This window comes from Lutra lutra, chromosome 2 (genome assembly GCF_902655055.1).
Source record: "Lutra lutra chromosome 2, mLutLut1.2, whole genome shotgun sequence".
NCBI lineage: Eukaryota > Metazoa > Chordata > Mammalia > Carnivora > Mustelidae > Lutra > Lutra lutra.
Window position 1 is genome coordinate 152,890,343 of NC_062279.1, and position 21,377 is coordinate 152,911,719.

Here is a 21,377-nt window from a genome sequence, read left to right on the forward strand (position 1 = left end):
AGACACTACTGCAATAATCCAGGAGGACAGGCTGGGGCTTGGACCAGGTTGGTAGCGATCAGGTAGCAAAATGTCATATTTTGGAATATCTTCTTGAAAGTGGGGATGGCAGGAATTGTAGATGAATGAGATGAGCTCAGTGAGAGGAGTCAAGTAGGACTGTACAAGTTTTTTTTTTTAATTCAAATACAATTGATGACTTTCCATAGAACAAGGCAAATGAAAGCTCAAATGTGGATGTAAATCATTGACTTGGCTTGAAAAACCAAAGATTGCCCCAGTGCATTCGTGAGGATAAACACCACTCAGCCGTGATCTGATCGTGAGGAAAGAAAGAACAAAGATGTTCCAAGACCGTCTTCAAAGACCCCCCCCACTTCGCTGGAGGGCTCTCACAGCTGGCTCAGACTCTGCAGTCTTCAGCGGGGGAAGGAGGTGGCGCGGTTCTGAAGGTTCTGAAGGGCCAGCCATGCCAGCAGGGCCTTGCTCCAAGTCCAGAGTGGGGGGCATCTCCCCGGCTTCATCACTTTTCTTGATAGAAATCTCTTCTCCCGTGGCCTTGGTGACTCTGCGCCTGGTCACCTCGGAGGCCAGGTCTCCGTAGGGCAGGTTGTTGGTGTGGACTGCGGGGCTCTTCTGAGCCATGGCCTTGCACTCCGAGGACTCAAGGACTCCCGGCTGTCGGCACCTCTGAATCTTTTGTCCCCCACGAAAGGACCTGCATGATGAGAAGGATGACTTTATGATGAACTAAGTTGGGAAGGACATGGAGGAGCAAGAATTGGGGGGGAACATCAGTGGAGTGTTTCTGGTATATGTTATTTAAGACACCTTTTGGATATGCAAGTAGTGATGCTGAGTGAGGCTGGAGGTCAGAAGAGAGGTCTAGCTGAAGATATAAATGTGTGAGTCGTTGGCATGCATGTGGCATATGGACAGTGCCCCCCAGAAAGATGACCTGGGCAGCAGGTGGCTTGCAGCACTCAAGCTGTAGATATAAGGGAGCTGAAGGGGAGATGCTGTGGTGAGTCACTGGAAGGCAGGTTAAGAAAGTCTCTAAGTTTGCCCTAAAGAACCAGCTTTGCCTTTATCTCCTATTTTGTAGAAAGTGACTCTATCCAGGCCACGAGTGTGAGAGGCCTCCTGGGCCATTAAGTAGAGGGTGGTCTTTGGGAGGTGATTCGGAACAGCCAAACTCCATTTGGCATGGTATGTCTTGAGTCCCATGTAGCCTATTTAGAACATTTCCTACTTCTCTTCTCTCTCAATTAATTGGCTCATTCATTCATAACCAAATCTTAGAAAAATCCATTGTGTAAGGATCACACTTTAGACTTTAAATCATGTCAAATCTTACTGAATGGATACTTAGACCTAATTTATAGATGAGGAAACTGAGAATAAGGAAAAAGTAACTTATCTCAGGTCAAATAACTAAAAATTTAAACCCAGCTTCCTTTACTCTGAAGCCCATAATCTTTGCCCCTGCCATGATTTCTCTCCTCTTTTATTAACTCAATAAATATTTGTTCAGAATCTATTATATGCTGGCCTGTGACCCAATTGCTGGGGCTATTATGATAGACGAGCTCGAGACCATCTTTGCTGTCTTATCTCCCCCACATCCAGCAAGGCTCCTAATGAATGTTTTCTTGCATATTGTTCATGAAGTGTTTCTGAGTGAGACATCTGAAGGTGAGTACTATATGTGTGGTGTTATGAGCACCAGTACCACAGATGATGGCTGCCCTTGCATTTGTTGGTTCCAATCACTTTTGCCTCCTTTCCTTGTTCTGCCAAAAACAACTCAGGAGGGAGGCAGGGGAAGAAGCGAATGGGTAGGAGGCGAGGTGAGATGGGCTGGACTCCAGAGATTCAAGTTGGCACTAGTATGGTTGAGTTACTACACAGAAACAGTGCTGCAGGCAGGGAAGAGGCCCTCTTAAAGCTGAGAGGTAGTTTTATGAGGAACGTAAGAAAATCCTTTTACTGAGCTGCTTTAGGGGATGCATCATGCCATCCTGAAGCACCTCTTACCTGCTTGAGATCTTCCTGTCTCTTGCTATCAAGGGTAACTATATCTCAAGCATGCTTACACACACACACACACACACACACACACACACACACACACACACACACAAGCTGGCCCCTCCACTTCATATTCAGAAAGTCTCCAGAGAGAAAATATGGAGTACCAAGTTGGATGGAAGCTAATATAAAAATCTGTGTTGTGTTTTTAAATTTGTTTTTTACTGTGTTTTTAAAAACATTGCCTTGGGATGTGACTATGAAGGAAGGCTAAGCATGAACAAAAGCTAAAGCTTTTAGCTTTTTTAGCTTTTTAGCTTCTGGAGATTTCTTTTTGAAGGACATGAAAGGGACTGTAAATATGGAAGTGTATGAGACATCCTGTTCACTTTTATTTGGTCTGCATCTAAAACCACAAGTTTGGGCACCTGGGTGGCTCAGTGGGTTAAGCCTCTGCCTTCGGCTCAGGTCATGATCCCAGGGTCCTGGGATTGAGCCCCGCATCGGGCTCTCTGCTCAGCGGGGAGCCTGGTCCCCCCTCCTCTGTCTGCTTCTCTGCTTACTTGTGATCTCTGTCTATCAAATAAATAAATAAAATCTTTAAAAAAATAAAAAATAAAACAAATTTCACTCTTCTCTCATTAAATGAAGAAAATCATGAGCTTCAGACATAGAAAGTCCTGGAGGACCTCCAGACCCTGGGTTTCTCACTTACAGGCTCTCCCACTTCAAGGTTGGTGACCTTGGAAAGTAGCTCAGCTTTTCTGGGCCTCAGTTTCCTTATCTAGAAAATGAAAATGATAACACCTAATAGACAGCATTGTTGAGGGGATTATATAAGAGAAGGGGGCAAAGCCACTGGCATATACCAGGTTCTCAATAATTATTGTTTTTCTTTGTTTATTGTGTTAGGGGAAAACCCCTCTCACTTTTAAAGAGTTTACCTAAGGAAATTTTGAACTTCCTCTACAACTGGCCCTGTGGCTGGACTTTAGACAGTCACTTGAGTTGAACACCTTCTGTGCAAGCAGTGAGGCACTACGTGCTCTAGATTTATTGACCAATGTGAGTCTTAGAGCAGCCTTTCAAGGTGGGTTTCACCGTTTTCATTGTTGAGATAAACTCCTTGAAGTACAGAAGAATTAAATTAGCATAGAGATATTGAGTGGGAAAAAACAGAGGCAAACCTCTAGCCCGAGTCTAGGAAACTTCACCATGTTGGAAACAAACCTCCCAGTTCTGCCAGTGGCCAAACACCATCAGTGAACTAAGTGCCACTTCATGGGCTGGGAGTGAGCTTAGAAAGTCTTTGAATCTAGCCTGGTCAGTTCTTCAATGTTTATGTCACTCAGGCTAGACCAGAGTTATTATTTAATGACCCCTGGAAGTGTTCAACAGTCTTTTCCTATTTCAGGACTACATGGAACTGTGATGTGTGAGTAGGGGAGATCCATAGGGCTCACAATTTGTGTAGAATTTAAGGGAAAATGTCCCTTATATGAGATGGCTAGGAGAATCTTGGAATGGACAGGGATGTTGGTTCAGTTCTCTTGCAAATGGGGATAAGGTTCACAAATCAGGTCATGGCCCCTGACCTACAATGGTTCTGTAACCTTTGATGTTCCTGAACATGCCAAACCTGAGTCAGTCATTGGAATACAAACACCATGAGAAGAGGGATTTTTTTTCTTTTTGTTTGCTGCCAATTTCTAGTCCTAGAAGAGTGTCTGCCATATAAAGTAATTTCAGGGCATTAGAACTGACTGTTCCCTCTGCTAGGAACATCCCTATTCCAGAGAGTTACTAGGCTTGGTTACTTCTTCATACATATCTAGAATCAGAGGTCACCTCCACAGAGAAGCCTCTCCTGACCATCTGATCTAAGACTGGTTACACTTCATCACTGTTACCCCCTTTTCCTCCTTTACTTTCCCTCTCTATCTCTTGTACGTTTGTGATTTTATCATCAATTTCCCACTGGTAGTTTCAGGGGGCTGACCATCCATACACTCATCTACAATGGACAGATGTATCTTCAGCACCTAGAACAGAGTCTGGCAGCTTCAGTGCTTAATAAATTACATGTTGAATGAATGCATGTATGCAGACTCCACGGAAAAAGTTTAGCACAGTGTCTGGCACATGGCAAGTGAGAGATGAATGTTAGTGTTGATAATGTGAGTAATGACACACTCTGGATTGGCCACTGACAATCCTCAGTGTAGGTCCTGGTAATTTGGTGAGTGTAAATGGTCTCTCTTCCAAGCTACCTGCCATTCTTCTCTGTAACCGACAGAGACTCTAAAGTGAATGAGTGGTTTTTTGTCTTTTTTTTTTTTTAACCATATTTTTTTCTTCGCTTTTTGCTCTTAGTGAAATTGTGACAAGGCATTAGGACCACAACCTCCTCTCTCCCCAACTCTTGAAAAAAACACTTTCAGATACTTCTTACTAACATGTAAATGACTAACAGTAGTATCATCTCTACTTCCCACCATATTCCAGACACCTGGTTTCTCCCAGCTTCTAGGATTTTTATGTCTCTTTGCTTTGATACATGTTGTCATCTGCCCAAAGTGTCTTCATTCTGTCTCTTTTCTTACCTAAGAATATTCTTTCCAAAATCCAGCTCCAGTAATACCTCTTCCATGAAGTTCAACCAGAGTTCTTCCAGCAGCTTCCACCTTCTTTTCCTGTTTACACTGGGGTTTTCATCACAGGACACTGTACTTAACCAAGCTTCTCTCCCCCAGGCCAGAAATGAACCCCTAAAAATCAGTGGTCTCACATATAGCAAGAAGAGATGCCCAGCTCTGACCTGAGTCAGTAGAGGGCGTTCCTCTAGCTTGTGGACTTGGTTTTACAGACCTTCTGGGTTCAAATCCTTCCTTCCTTCTTACCATCTGTGAGACCCTGATTTGTTTTTTTAAACACACCATGCCTTATTTGACCCACCTGAAATCAGGGATCCTAATTATTACAGTGCAGTGAGCACCAAACACCACAGACCAATGGATGAAAGGATTAAGATAGGGATTTTGGAATGGGTCACATTGTGGATGACTTAGGATGAGTCATTACTTAGATATTTTTCCCCCAGATATGGGGACTATTTTGAGTTCATCGAAAGTAGAAATAAAGAAACAAAAAATGGTTGAACATATTAACTTTGTTAATTCAGCAGAAAGTACATTGCACTAGAATCATCACTCTGGCTCATTCAGCTCAAAGAATGGTCCTCACTGTTCATATACCCATAGCTTTGTGGGGCATGGAAACATACATTGAGGTAAACAATCTCTGAAATAAAAATTTGAGGAAATGAATATAAAGTAAATTCCAAACCACAAAAACAAAAGTTACAAAATCTGTTTACATATTCCACTGCACTCTCATAGCACAAATGTTCATTTTACTCAGAGAGCTTGACAGCATACTGAAGGACTTTGACATAGCACCTCCTAAAGGACTCTGTTCTCTTTTGACTCATTAGCATGAACTGCCCTGGACCATAGTAATGAAGAATTGGCAGATAGAGCTCCAGGATTCCCCACAGTAGTCCAGGGCCATCTTTGTTTGGTTTATCAAGTCTGGGTCCTCCACACACTTTGGATCCTTGGTAGCTATGGTCTGAGTCTCCATTGAGCCCAAGGGGATATTCTCTTTGACCTTTTTCTGCTCCTTTGGGGATAACTCTTTGACCTTGCTAGGTTCCATGAGGAAGGCCTTACTGACTTTGCTCTGCTCCTTGGGAGAGGGCTCCATTAACCCCTGGGTGGGTTTCTTGTTCTGAATCAGAGTGGAGTTCACCAGCTTGAGATTGGATTCTGGAAACTTCTTTCTGCACACCCTGGTTTTCAGGATGGTTTTGGCATTCCCACAGATTACCTTCTGAGAGCGCAGGTTCCGACCTATTTGTTTCCAATAGACGTTCTTTTTGTTTGACTCTAGGCAGGAAGTTGGATTGCCAGTAAAGACACAGGAAAATTTAGTGTTCTCTCGGGTGCACTCAACCTTCAGGGTGATGCCCTCTTCTTGCTCAGTCACCACCCATCTGCAGTTGGCATGGTCTTGAGTGACAAACTTGCCTTTGGTCAGGCGTTTGGGTGGTTCAATCTGGGTCTCTCCCAGACTAGGCAATTTGGTGCCTTTGCTGACATGTCTATTCTTTACTTCCTTTTTGCCCTTCACCAGTGTCACCTGAGCAACCAGAAGGAGGAAGAAGAGCAGGGTGAGGCTATGGATCCTCATGGCTTCAGCTTGGTGGAAACCTGTTTGACAAGAGCAGGTGTGTCAGTGTTGGGCAATAGTTCAGCAATGCAGAGCTGCAGGGTAATCCTCCCTCTACACTGACATATGCCTCATTGCTTGGAGGTGAGATCAAGAATCCTGGCTCCTGGAATTATTAGACCAGCAGCTCATTTCTTCATATTTTGGCTTGAATTGAGTCCTGAATGTTAAAAACCTCCTACTCTTCCACCATTTCTTCACCACTCTCTGAGCCAAATAAACTCTCATTCACTACTCCTTTACTCCTATGTTTGCTCGCCCACTCACTCCCTCACTCCCTCACTCCTTCAATTACTCATTAAACAAGCATTTATGGAATATCTACTCTATACCATGCACTAGACTAGATTTTTAAAAAAATGGTGGAAGAAAAGATAGCACTTCTATTTAACACCTGCTGTATGCTATTACCTTGACCACTATTTGATTCTCCCTTGCATAATCCACTCAAGAGCTGTTCCTGGTAAGTAAAAATAAATCACCCCCAGGTAACAGATGTGGCAGCTCAGGCTCACACTGGTAAATGAATTGTTCAATATCCCATATTGGGCAAGTGACAAAATGGGAAAGGAGCTAGAACTTATCTCTTTGGCTTTTATACCACCAACTTTGCTCACCTCTTGCATTTCAACTTTACTCCCTCCTTTGGAAATATTGACAACAAATAAGAAAGTTACAAACTACTTAGGGTTTCGTTTGGCATAGTTCATGATAAGATGATTCATACCATTAGTGCTCCATTTTAAAAGTAATATAGATTTTGCTTGTATAAGGGAGAGACCCAGAAAATGGTTCAGAATGTATTTCCATCCTGGGTTTGTGGTCTTTCCTCAGAACTGAAAAAGGGAGATAGACAGTCACAGGTATGTGGGCTCCTGAATGAAGGGTGGATGGGGGCCTAGGTACAACATGTAAAGACCTAGTTGTTCATCAGGGCATTGAGACTCAGCCCGCATGGTTCCTGATAGGATCTTGAAGTCCTCAGTGTAGTGAGAAGAAAGGTGGGGAATCAAACTCTTAACAGAACCAGACTCTTACCTTATTCGGAGTATGCAGATCCAATGTAATCTCAGATGTGGGAGTGAGGTGAGCTTGTAGGCTTACGGCAGTCTCATCTGCTGTGGCAGGCAAGGAAGGCCCTTTTTATTGAATCCTTGGCAGATGAATTTTATAACACACACCCCTGTCTATCTTTATCACACTCCTCCCAGTCAGGCCCCTTGGGAGGAAGCCAGTTACTGCAGGGAAAGTGGTTGGTGTAATCCTGTGGGAGGAGGTATATGTAGGGCATTATACCTGCTTCCTTCAAGTCCTTCCCTGTCCCCCAGTGGCCAGGGTAGGAGGGCAGCTCAGCCTTACAAAGACCCTTCTTGATGGGATGAGGACCCCAGCAGCAATATCTGCGGGGCAATAGCAAAACTGTCATAGCTTCCAACGCCTGTACTGCTTATTTTACCAAAAGCTCTCCCTGAATTCCCAATACACCCACCCCACAATACAGTAACCAGGACTCCTATCATTTTACAGATGGAAAATTGGAGCTTATTATATTTAGGGATTGTTCAAGGTCACAAAGCTGAGAGGATGAGGAGTCCAGAGTTGAACACTGGGACTACCCACATGCAGTCTGATTGTTCCTACTGTCTCTCTCAAGAAATGTTTGTGAATGATTGCCTGAAGCTGAGGAAGCCATCTTGGTTTCCGAGTCTATTTTCACAGAGGCACCTGAAGTTACTGTGTGGACAGAAGAATCCATGGGCTCTGAAAGGCTGGTAAAGAGCGAATTCCTGGTCTGGGGAATTTCTGCTGAAATCACCTTCAGGTCACACACAAGGATTTCCCTCTGGTCAGCCTTCCATAAGCAGAGTCTTATACTAGAATGACCTACATGGAATCCTGGAGATGGCATTTTAGTTGTGTGAGCTTCCCCAACCAATTAACCTCTCTGAACCTCCATTTGTTCATCTACAGATTGCTGACAACAGTAGTACTTTATTTTGGGCTCATACTAAATATTTTATGGGGCTAAACTGTTCACATAAAATGAAGCAGAACAGATTTGGCTCATAATGGGGTTTCAAGTTGTGTTCATTAAAAACAGATGTGCTTGTTTTTCACAACTAGCATACTGAAGGAGACTCATTTCACAAAGATGTGGACTTCACTACATTTTGTCGCCTCACTTTTTATGATATTTGGGCACAAGAAATTTTTTTTTTCTTTTTAACTCAAGTATAAGGAAACAATAGCACCAGACTGAAAGTAAATGCCAACTGACCCTTGTTTTTGGGACAGGGACAATAAAAATGGTGGAGACTGTGGTAAACTGGGTAGTCCTGATAAACTAAGTGTCAACACCCAGCATCAAATAACTGAGAACATGTTGGCATGGGGGTCAGCATTTTCAGACCTCATGAATTTTTTTCATATATACATTTGTAAAAATAAAAGCAGAGACTTGATGTACTTTTAAGAAATAGAGTAACATCCAGATGTATGGATATGAAATTAAGTTGGCATCTAATAGAAATTTTTTAAGAATATTGTCCTGACCCACAATAAAGATACCAAAAGTCATAACTATGGTGGGCTTCTTCCAGCCTGTTTGGGAATTCCAAGGTCACAGAGATATAGATATCGACTGGGTCACTCCATGGTTCAAGGAATTTCTTCACGAATTTCATTAGATGTGGTTATTTCCTCCAAACTCCAAGCTTTTTGTAAAATAGGATCACCCCAAGATCCATCCTCATTGTCCTGAACACCTTATTGAGCATAAACACACACTGGCAATGTGATATTTTGGGGAATTATTTAGACATAGGCAAAATAAAACTGCTTTGTTTCCCAGGGAGCTATTGACCACAGTGGTCTCCTGCAAAATGAGAAATTCATCTTGATCTTCAAGAAGAAGACAGGTTCTCTGGAAGAGGACTGTAGGTCAGAATATGAAACATACTTATAAGGAAACATGGACCCAGGATCTTTTCTGAGAATTGTCTCTAAATTTTGTTAGGGAACATGGAACTTCGCCCAGCGGCTTTGCATGGATCTTTAGTCTTCCTATGATCCCATCCCAACTTCTGCCTTGATTGTTCTTTTCCAAGCAGGGAAGATTTTTTGAAAAAAAGATTTTTTCAGATCTGAAAATGTCTTTATTTTTTAGAAAATGGATTCCAGGAAGGTTAAAAAGCAATACCAGAGGGTATAGGTGCAGAATTGGATGTAGTCATTCAAACAATATTAGACCAAGTTGTGTAGTTTTTTCCCTATTGGCTCTGCCTGTCATTCCAAACTCATGTACACACACACACACACACACACACGCACGCACGCACACACACACACTCACCCTCTAATCAGGCCACACTAAACCACTTGTTCAACATTTCCTGAATACTTGGTACACTTGCTTGCTCCATTCCTGTTTTTGATCCTGCCGCTACCCTTACTTGAAATGTCCTTCCAGTTCTAGTTTGCCAGGCACACACCTGCTTGTGCTTCAAGATTCAGCTCATATGTCATCTCTTTCCCGTTGGTGTCATTGGTCCCCTCATTATTGCCTATGTTCTCCATCCTTTCATGGATGTTCATGGAGAGAAATAGATTATCACTCCCAGTTAGTGTTTATATGTGCCAGCATTGTGATGAGGCTGTGTTATTTCACATTTCAGTAGACTGAGAAAATGATGCACTTCTACTATAGTGCCCTGAGGAAACTGGAGAGGTTTGGAACCCTAGTAAGGCTATCCACAGCAGCTTCCCACTGCCTCCTCATGCTCCCAGAGTGAAGGAGATCACTGCCTCCTGGAGGAGTATGTAAAGGCTCATTGACTTTTTCCTACAGAAACCCGAAGAGGAAAGTACATGCTGGATTTTCATGGAACAGACATGTAGCTGAGGCTCAGGTAGGCTGAGGACATGCTTGACACACCACTGGAGAAGAATTAAGTGGAGACCACTTCCAATGTTCTTATTAAAAAGAAATTAACATGCCCAAACTTTGATAAATTGTAAACTCTTTCTCTTCTCATTCTAAATTTATATATTTTCAAATGTAAGAATATTATAAGCCTTGCAAAATAATTATAATTTTTTTCTCTTGCCCCATATCCCGCTCAGGTCTCCATATCACCTGTCTTTTCCATCATAGTGCTACAGTTATAAAACAATTGAATCAACACTGATACATTATTACTAGTTAGATTCCATATTCTGTTCAGCCCTCCATACTTTTTACCTAATGTTCTTTTTGTAGTCATTAATAGACCTTATTTTGAAGAGTAGATTTTGGTTCCCAGCAAAATTCCCAGAGAATTACCACATATGTATCCTGTGTGAGTAGCTGTATCACTCACACTGCCAACATCCTACATTGCAGGGGTACAATCATTATGGTTGATGAACTTTCCTTGACACATTATAATTACCCATAGTCCACAATTTCCATAATAGTTCACTCTTGGTGTATAATCTGTGTATTTTGGCAAATGTATAATGACATATTTCCACAATTATAGCATCATATAGAGTAGTTTCACTGCCCTAAAAATCCACTGTGTGCCACATATTTATCCCTCCTCCACCCAATCTCTGGTAATCACCGATCTTTATATTGTCTTCATAGTTTCGTCTTTGACGAATTCCATGTAGTCGGAATCATATAGAATTTATTCTTCTCAGATTGGTTTTTCTCACTCAGTAATAAGATTTTAAGTTTCCACCATGTGTTTTCATGGCTTGGTAACTCATTTCTTTTTAGCACAGAATAATATTTCACTTTCTGGATGTACCACAGTTTATCCAAAGAATACTAAAGAATATACCAGTTTCTTCTGATATGTTTTGGCAATTATGAATAAGCTGTTATAAACCTTCATGTGGAGATTTGGATAAGAACGTAAGTTTTCATGTCCTAATGGATGATACCAGTCAAGATTCCATGTGACGTTTAGTACTCATAACTCCTTAGGTTCCTCTTGCCTGTGATGTTTCCCATCTTTCCTTGTTTCTGATGACTTGAGAGTTTTCAGGAGGACTGGGCAGGTGTTTTGAGACTGTGTCCCTTTTGGAGTTTGCCTGGTGTTTTTATCATGACCAGACTGAGGTTATGTCTTTCTTTTCTTCATCAAATATTCAAGTGATGGATATCAGGTTTCCATTGGGGGTTCCATAAAGTCTGAACATAATTGGTGACTATCTACAGGTTAAGGCTGGTGGTTGAATGCATGTCTTATGCAATCTGGTTGGTGGCAGGGGATTTCAAGTTGAAAAGCTGATTTTATTTTTTACTCTTATGTGTTTGTTACTGCAATATTGTTCCTTGACCTTGTGGGCTGGCACCTGCAGGTGCAGTCACTGTTCTATCACTGGGTGAGATTTTATTCTTAGCTAAGCCTTAACCATGCAATAATACCAGGCCAAAACTGGTAGAGAACCAGTCCTTTTTTCAACAGTGACCTCATGTTCAGACAAAATGCTGAATTGCTCCATCAAATTGATATTAATTTGTTGGGTCAAATCATGTGCTTTGAAAACTTATTCATTGTCAGAAAAGGAGAAATTTGGCTAAACATCAGCTGAAGTCTAATTAGGTGACAAAAAGCACTCATCTTTGACCTACAGAACAGTACTGGCATCCCAAATTTAAAGTCTCATCAGCCATGAGATTTCAGAATTCCCATTCAGCAAATCAGATGATGCATACTGCTAAAATTTTACTTAAGAAAAATAATGGACAGCAAAGAGTTGATGGGACAATATTCAGTATGAGTGCAAATTAAAAATATATTAAAGTTTAGTTATCTTGGGGCGCCTGGGTGGCTCAGTGGGTTAAGCCGCTGCCTTCAGCTCAGGTCATGATCTCGGAGTCCTGGGATCGAGCCCCGCATCGGGCTCTCTGCTCTCTCGGGGAGCCTGCTTCCTCCTCTCTCTCTGCCTGCCTCTCTGCCTGCTTGTGATCTCTCTGTCAAAAAAAAAAAAAAAAAATCTTTAAAAAAAGTTTAGTTATCTTAAAGGAATACCCTATGTCACACTCCATAATATTGTGCCCATTTTGTTTGAAGCCATGTGCAAAACTTGGTTCTTATTCTGAATCCATCTTAAAACGAACTCATGGTTTTGTATTAAATTAAACCCAAAGAAATGTGGTAAGTAAAAATGGCAGAGTATCAGCAACTTTTAATAGATTAACCCAATAATAACAGGGGCTTTTTTCCTCAGGTAATAAAGCTGTTTGAATGTTTACGTGTTCTTTAAAATTTTTCTTAGTGTTTTATAACAAATTTTTCATACAAGGTAAGTTCATTGATCCTCTTTGTATTCTTCATACCCTTTTTTATTTTTAAAGAAAATCACTCTAAAACATCTTAAACATCTTACAAAGAAGTCTGGTCCTTTTGGATAAAATTTCTGAAGTACACAGATGGCTGTGCACCTATACACACATACACACATATATGTACATCACAAATGGGTATGAACATGTATGCACATTTGCCACCTCAGTATCTTGGGGGCAGAAGAAGGTCCTAGAGACCTAGGTCCTAGAGAGTCTCTCTTTTAAATTTGCAGTCTCTAACATCTTTTTTCTTTTTTTTCACAAAGAGTGCCAGTTCCCATCCTGGAAAGTTGGCAAAAGGAGAAGATAAACTGCCCTTTCTCTGTGTTATTGCTGTGTGAGTCACCATGCCTACGGGCAAATGAATTGCTGCTCCGTCACATGGAAAGGTGAAGGTATTTAGATGAAAAGTGTCAGAAAACAGGTCTGGAAAGGCCTGTGAGGCACCTGGGGCAAATGGCACCTATGCCCAGAGAACAAAACACTTTCACATGCTCATCCTGTTTGGCTCCAGAAGAACAGGGCTGACCTCTAACCAGATGTCCTTCATTCTGCAACTCAGTCATTCACTCATTTTGTCATTCACTCATCCTGTCATTCACTCATTCTTCTCTTCACCCAAAGAGCACTCGTGAAGCACCGAATGTCCCAGGCTTTCCCTCTCATTGACTGGAATACAGTTAAGGATGACATACATGGTTCTCTTCATCAAAATGATGTTAGATAATAGGGGGGAAAGGCAAGGATATTAATCATGACAATATAAGAGTAATTGCTCTATTGGAGGGAAAGCTGGGGTGATCTGGGTGGGGAAATCTAACCTAGCTGGAAGCAGGGAGAATTTCTTAAGAGTCTGAGACTGGTTAAGAGACAGTCAGTTAAGAGACACTCAGCTGGAGGAACAAGAACAGTATTTATTCAGTCATTACTCAGGAATCATCCTATGCAAAGTGCTGTACTAGTCATGGTGGAGAATGCAAGATGAATGTGATTTGCCTCCTACTCTCAAGACTGTCAGCTTAGTCTACAGGTCACTACGTGATAATTCCTGTAGTGGTGACATCTTGTCACTTCCTAGCCTCAAACCTATGATTTTTTTTTTTTTTTCAAATCTGCTTACAGAATATCCACATTTCTGAGTCTAACACATGTGGCCTTTCCCTTTTTGGTCCCAGTCAGCTTCAAGGTCAATACCCACTACACTATACACACATGACCTTGGGCTCTAGCTATACCTTACTGTTCACTCTTCTTCCCACATGTCAAACCTGACACATTTCAGGACACATTACCTCCGCCAAACTGTTATCTTTGCCTAAAACTCCCTTCCATCCGTATAAACTTGGCAAATTCTCCAAGTCCCTCTGCCCTTGACAGATTCATTATGGTTTTTTATCTTAGTTCTCTTAAATTTTTCACAGACTTCATCATTATTAGTTGATTTTTCACCTTGCTGTTTTTCATTCGTGTACTTGCCACTATCATTGGGTGATAGATACCCACCACCTTGGGTAGTGATATCTCTAGCCCAGAGCTTGAACATGAAGCTTAGAAAGCATTTAGTACATATTTGTGAGATCAAATTGGATTTTACATTTATCAGATTATTCTGATTGTAATAATAGTAAGAAAACAACAGAAACAAAATTGAAAATTTGTTAGAAGTTTTTTTTTTATAACTCATGGAAGGTAAAGTTTGTGTAGGACGAGTTTCTCTAATTTTACCTTTGGGATTTTAATTTATGGGGTTGAGTAAGTGACTGTAGGAGAAGATAATGCCATTGAAAGAAGAACTTATAACTTACATTTCCCAAGAGAAGAGAGCATGTCATACCATGCAGGGCCACATAAGGAAGCATCTTGTTTGGTCAGGAAGCAGAATCAAGAGGAAGGGGAAAGTTTGAGCCAGAGCCCTTACTGTGATTTCCAGAGGAGAGGTGAAGCAGGGCAACATAAACAGTTTTGAATTGGCCATTCTAAATAATTTCAGTGAGCATTGGGACCTACAGGTGTCCCTATCTGTCTGGTGCTTTGCCTTGGGTGGATTTAGACTAGAGGAATAGCAGTTTGCTATGTGAGAGTCCACCTTGTTTTGGATAAAGGAGCTGCTTAACTTGCACATGAGAAATATTTCCCAGTTGCTATATTAGCAATTAATTAGCCCTGGGAGGGGAAGTCTCTCCTCAAGTTTGTAAGGTCCTCCAAGATAAAAAAAACTTCATAAAATACAGACTATTAAAAACATAATTAATTCAATCTGTCCTCTTATATTTTGACATCATATTAAGGAAATCTTGGTGTGATGCTCATGGAGACTTTTAAGGAGCAGGGCATAAGTTGCCCTCAAAAGGAAAGAAGACATTTTTTTATGGAAATAGTATAGAGGAACACAAGTAGAGGCATATGGAGTCCTTCTAGGCCACCCCATAAATAGGTTTTCTGTTATATGGCATAATAAAAAAAAATAGGTCTGGAGTTTTGGGAGGTCTCTAACAATACCTTGGTGAGGTCAGGAGCTATTAAAAGTGTGAATTTGACAATAATATCTTGGTGCATTTTTGGGTCAGGATGGCAGTCCAGCAGTCATCTTTTGATAACTGGCCCTTGGCCATCATATCCCTTTCAAAAGTGGCCCAGGGATTCCAGGAGGTATAAGAGGAAGCCCAAGCCTCAATAGTGAGGTGTCTCTGAGGGCACTAATGGGAGTGGAGAGGATATGAACTGATAAGTTAGTAAAGTGTATATGTGAAGATTAATGGTATTGTGTGTAACTAAGAGGAAGAACTCATATGGTGGTCATGATTGGAAACCAAGGGAGGATGCAGTGGTGCTAAGCTAGTGGGGGATAGTAGGAAAAGGCATTGAAGATTGGGTGGTCCTGTACCCAGTGGGTCAGGTGGTTAGACTGTTATAAAGCAGGTGTCTCCTGGGGACAACAATTAATTTTCACTAATTTATTGAATGACACAGATATTAGTAGCCTCTATCAGATTTCCCTTTAGACATGGGAGTGTGTCTGGGGGGTTATTTTGGCAGAGAGCAAGGAGTATGTGAGGATCATGAGCTAAGCATATGAGCTCAGAAACTATACAGTTCCTAATATCAAAAGAAGAAAAGCAAAACTTGTCCTGTGTCCAATTCATAACCTTAAGATAGGCAGTCCATGGACATTGCTGGGGCAGAGATTTCAGACTGAAATGAAGTTGTCTCTGGCACAGAGGTTGGATTGGAGTCCAAGGTGAGATGTCAACTGGGACAATGCCATTTCCAGGGATAAGCTTTTGGACCAGGTGATGTAATCTGGGTTGTAGGACAGGGGTATCCTTTCCAGATGGGAATTCACTCGAACTGATGTGGTTCTAAGCATTTACCATGTTTGGTTGAAAAAAAAAAAGGCTTATTTAGGGGTGTTTAGACATCTAGATTATAAACCAAGGGAAACACCTAAACCAGAAGAAATAAGACAATGGTCTATAGAAGGTGTGCAGCTGCATTAACCAGTTTTGTTTTTGTTAAAAGTATAAGTTCCTGTCAGTCTTATGTCTAATGAGCACCCACCTAACTTTGGGACAAAGTATGATTTATGGGTTTCAGAAAATTATGTGTCCTCACTGTAGTCTCCAGATCTAAAGAGCTGGGGGCAAGATAGAAAATTTATTAAAATAGATTAAGGTCTGGGACAAAATAGGAGCTCTTTTAGAGGTTTATTTGCTGTACTGGAATATTAAAACCAGTTTTGAGAGGTGTCTCTCAATTACATTGGTTACCTGGGAACTGTCAGGGACATAACAATTATATTGAATAACTCTTCCAGGAGCCCAGCATTGTGTATTCTGAGAAATGAAATATGTGTCTTGGTTAGTCTTTGTAATGCCTGTAACTCTGAAGGGAATACAGAATGTCCTGGCACAACTTTATATTGTGGCCTTAGTATACATAGAAGCATGATTTTTTTTTCTAATTACAAGAAATTTTTATTGATTATGTGCCAGGGGTTGTGAAAGGACTTTATATTCATTATCTCATTTAATCATCACAATATCTTGTGATAATAGCAGATACTATTATCTTCATTTCCAGTAATATCTCTAATATCTTTGTTTCTTTTTTAATAAATATTTTATTTTATTATTTTTATTAACATATAATGTATTATTTGCCTCAGGGGCACAGGTGTGTGAATCATCAGGCTTACACATTTCACAGCACTCACCATAGCACATACCCTCCCCACTCTCCAAAGCCCAGCCACCCTATCCCTACCTCCACACCCGCTAGCAACCCTCAGTTTGTTTTGTGAGATTAAGAGTCTCCAATGGTTTGTCTCCCTCCCAAATTGGTATTTTGGGTATCAGTGAGAAAAGAGCTCCTTAGACTTCTTTACTCTGAAAGGGACAATTTTTAGGGAATGGACCAACTGTTTATAACAAATATGAAAATGGGGCCACTTATTGTCCAAGGCTTCCAGTGCTTAGATGAAGTTTGACCAAGTGTGTTGTTTGTATGGTTCAGTCCTTTATCAGGGACATCCTGGTTAAGATATAGAAAGCAACAACATTTCACTGAGCTCACAGCTAATGGTCAGTTGTACCTTGTGCATAGCTATGAATATTCAGTGCTGTTCACTCAAGTAATCTCAAGGGGCTTCTCAGGTAGCCAAGGAGTCTGTGGGAGGGGCCACCTCCTTCATCACAAAGGCATCTGGTGAGGGAGTGAGAACAGAGGAAGTCTCCCTCTCCTTTGTGTGGAATACACCAGGGGGCTCAGGTTTAGCTCCATCCTTTCTTTTTTTTTTTTTAGATTTTATTTATTTATTTGTCAGAGCGAGAGAGGGAGAGAGAGCGAGCACAGGCAGACAGAATGGCAGGCAGAGGCAGAGGGAGAAGCAGCCTCCCTGCCAAGCAAGGAGTCTGATGTGGGACTCGATCCCAGGATGCTGGGATCATGACCTGGGCCAAAGGCAGCTGCTCAACCAACTGAGCCACCCAGGCGTCCCAGCTCCATCCTTTCTTAAGGGGGACTTAGTTGTGTAGCTGTGTATAACTTGTGGGGTACTGTTTCCATGACCTGGACCATAATGGGCAGCTGGATTTGGAGGGTTACAAGTGCAGGGTCCATGATAGCCTCTATTTCCAGAAGACTTTAGTAGGCAGCCAGTCATTCATTGTTTGATAATATATAACATGAGACTGAAAGGGGCAGTTTCTTGCATAAGAGCCCTTGGCCAACTCATGTCTTTCAAAAGTGGCCCAGGGACTCCAGGAAGCATAAGAGGAGGCCCAAGGCTCAACATTGAGGAGTCTCTAAGGGCTCCAGTTGGAGTGCTTATTGACTTTCATTTGGAAGTAAAATTTGTAAATGAAGGATATGTTGTCACTAGAATCCAAAAAGGACTAAAGGTTGTTGGAGTTGTATGTCTATAATAGTATGTCAAATGACTCTTTTTGGAGGAGGACATCATCAATGTAATGTCAAACTTGTGTTCTGGTGAACAGTAGTTGCAGTTAAGATCCTGTCTGCCATGGGGCACCTGTGTAGCTCAGTAGGTTGAGCACCCAACTCTTGGTCATGATCTTAGGGTCGTGATCTTTGGTTTCTGGGATTGAGCCTGCCTTGGACTCCATGCTCAACAGAGTCTGCATGGAGATTTTCTCCCTCTGCCCTTCTCCTCACTTATGTGCATGTACATGCGCTCTCTCTCTCTCTCTCTATCTCTCTCTCTTGAATAAATAAATAAATCTTTTTTTTTTTTAAAGATCCTGTCTGCCAAGATTGCATGGTAACAAAGCAGTTGGGGCACCCCATAGATAATTTGATAAAGGTACGTGTGTCCCTTTGGAGGTAAAGGAAAACTGAGAAACTGTTGAAGGGGGCACTGAGCAGAACATCTTATGCAAATTTATAAGAGCAAAATTATTAGAGTCGGTAATGTAAACAATATTAAATATTGGGTATGAAAACCCTGGTAGATGGAAATACAGCATAATGTAGTAATCCACCATGAGACACCCTATATTTTTTTTCCAGATTTAGGAGCAGGAAAAATTGGGCTGTCAAATGGGGAAGTGGGAATAATCATCGGCTTACTAATTAGGTTTTACATAATAAATTTTAATCCTTGAAGGCCCTGTTTTAACTTACATTGGATCATATTAACTGTTTTAATAGGAAGCCATTGGGTTTTTTATCCCAAAATTTATCCCATTTTATCAAGCCAATTTACAGCGGGTGTTTTTTTTTTCTTTAAGATTTATTTATTCTAGAGAGAGAAAGAGAGAGAGATTGTGCAGGAGGCTGGGGAGAGGCAGAGGTATAGGGAGAGAGAGAATCTTCAGTAGATTCCCTGCTGAGCAAGGAGCCTGACTCAGGGTTAGATCCCACAACCTCAAGATCATGACATGAGCTGAAACCAAGAGACAGATGTTCAGTTGACTGAGCCACTGAGGTTCCCCTATGGGTGCTGTTTTATATCAGTTTGACATAACTTTAAATCCACTTGTTTGTGACAAAAATAAAATTGTTTTAAAGATAAGAGTAAAGTCATTTTGCTATAAGAGTAAAGTAAGCTGTGATAGGATGTCATCATCTTGTCCATTGTCCTTGATAAGAACTCAGTAGCTCAGCTGGTGAGGGGCTCCTGAGGCTTAGCAAGAAAAACATGAAGAAGCAGTTGTGGTGAGGGAGCATTTTGTCTAAATATCAAGTTTGCAAGGATGATCTAAAAGTGTTCCATCTGGGTAAGTCTACACTTTGGTGATCTGAAAGTTCTCTCCAAAGACCTTGGGGCTGTTAGGTCCTGCCACAGTAAAGGTTACTCTACCTGCAGTAGCAAAAGCCTTGCAGCAGTCTGGCTCCAAGAAGAAGACCCTCTTGCTTGTCAAAGCCAGCACCATTGTTCTCTAGCAACATGCTCTAGCAACAGGGGAATTTTACTTTGCACTGGCAGTTGGACTTCTCTCCCTAATACCAACTCATACAAGGTATGCTTCAACTAAATTTTGACTTAATTCCTTCCATCTCCCCTTGCCTGACACGCCAATGTGATTAATCTATTGTTGGCTTGGAGTATGTGATTTCTTTACTGGCTTATTTAAAGACATTATCCTGTATGGTTATTGCCTTATGGAATTCCTGCACAACCAAATCTGAGTTAAACTATTAGCAAAGACAATCCCAGTCTCTGGGCATTAGTTTGTCTCTCAAAGCAAAAAACATATATGTGTGTGTGTGTGTGTGTGTGTGTGTGCGCGCACGCGTGCATGTGTGTGTATAATTATATGTATATATGTATGTACATAATGAAATTAAAACAAAATTCCATAATTTGATCCAATTAGAAATCCAAAATTTATATATTAAAAATTTATATAAAATTATATGGATAATAACTATATATGAAATAAAATATATATACCAATATAATTTATATAATTAAAATACATAATAAAAATAAATATTTGGTCTTAGCCCCTGGTTCCTGGTACACAGTTCCTAAAACCATTGAAATCTCTGAAGTGATAACAGTGTCTTTTACATGCTAATGAGATGATTGGTGGCTGAGGGTCCCTAGTTGGTCTGGATGGGAGCTGGTCACCAGAAAGACCAAACCTTGTGATTAGAGGGTTGGAAATTTCAGCACCAATCCCTCACCTCCTGGGAGGGGAGAGGGGCTAGAGACTGAGTTAATCAGCAAATACAAATGATGTAACCAATCCTGCCTCTGTCAATGAAATGTCCTTAACAACTTCTGAATGGTGGGGTTTAGAGATGGATGGGGTTCTGGAGCTTCCAGGCTGAACATGTAGAGGTTCTAGGAGACTGGTATACCCTTAGAGGACATAGAAATGATATGATCTGATGTGGGGTTTGAGAGAAAATGGCCAGAAAAGAATTATTGAGATGTTTGGGTGCAAAAAAAATGGTTTTATTAAAGTATGTGGACAGGACCCTTAGGCATTTAGGACCTGCACTGGGATTGTGAAGAGTGATTGGTGATATATATATATTGCAGTAGAGGAAGGATTCCAAAAGGAATTTCATGTGTTAAAGAAGACTTAAGACTTACAGTATCCTGGAGGCCTTGGTATTGTCAATCTAAGGTTGCTTTTTGCCACTAGGAAAGCATTAAGACAGTTGGGAGTCCCTGGAGGAATGTCATACTCTGCCCGTTTCAGGTATTTGTCAATGGACTCCAAGTTATAAAGAAATTCAATTTTATCTTTGTGTCTTTTGCCTTTGTTGTCCACTTCTGAAGCTCTACACCACCCCTTTTCCCCACCTTCCTTTGTGCATCTCTTCCTGAGTTCTGTGACTCATTCTAGCAAATTATCAAAACTGAGGGGGGTCATGGGAACCCTAGAATTTTTAGTCAGCCCAGCAGACATGTAGGCAGCCTGGGTACCCCATTTTCAGCTGGTATCTAAAGTGGGGGTGGTCTTGTGGGACTAAGTCCTTAACCTGTGGAATACACACGATCTCCAGGGAGTGTCAGTATTGAATTGAACTGTAGGATACCTAATTCATGTCAGAGAGTTGGAGAAGTCGTGTTAGAGAAAACACCACATATCTGGTGGGGAAAAGAGGGGGTCTTAATAACAAAATCTTTTTAATTAAATAAAAATATTTAATATATCTTTATATATTAAATATTATATTATTATATAAGTAATATATAACATATACTAATATTACTAATGATATTAAATAAAAACAAAAA

The 21,377-nt window shown here is 41.0% G+C and overlaps 1 protein-coding gene and 1 pseudogene across 2 annotated transcripts in view; both read right to left on the bottom strand.

The window, feature by feature from the left end:
• Positions 1-403: 403 nt before the first annotated feature.
• On the bottom strand, positions 404-645 carry LOC125094155 (myocilin opposite strand protein-like; annotated as a pseudogene).
• Positions 646-5,198: 4,553 nt separating this feature from the next.
• The window catches only part of FGFBP1 (fibroblast growth factor binding protein 1), an 84,250-nt gene continuing 68,071 nt past the window's right edge, over positions 5,199-21,377 (bottom strand). The window contains exons 1-2 of one of the 2 annotated variants that reach the window (XM_047718933.1): positions 7,360-7,472; positions 5,199-6,302 (exon numbers count right to left, since the gene is read on the bottom strand). In XM_047718933.1, coding sequence (XP_047574889.1) covers positions 5,521-6,282 — 762 coding nt within the window. In that variant the 5' untranslated portion in view covers positions 6,283-6,302; positions 7,360-7,472 and the 3' untranslated portion in view covers positions 5,199-5,520. Of the gene's footprint in view, positions 6,303-7,359; positions 7,473-21,377 lie in introns of those variants that run through there. The other variant, XM_047718934.1, reaches the window with a different exon arrangement.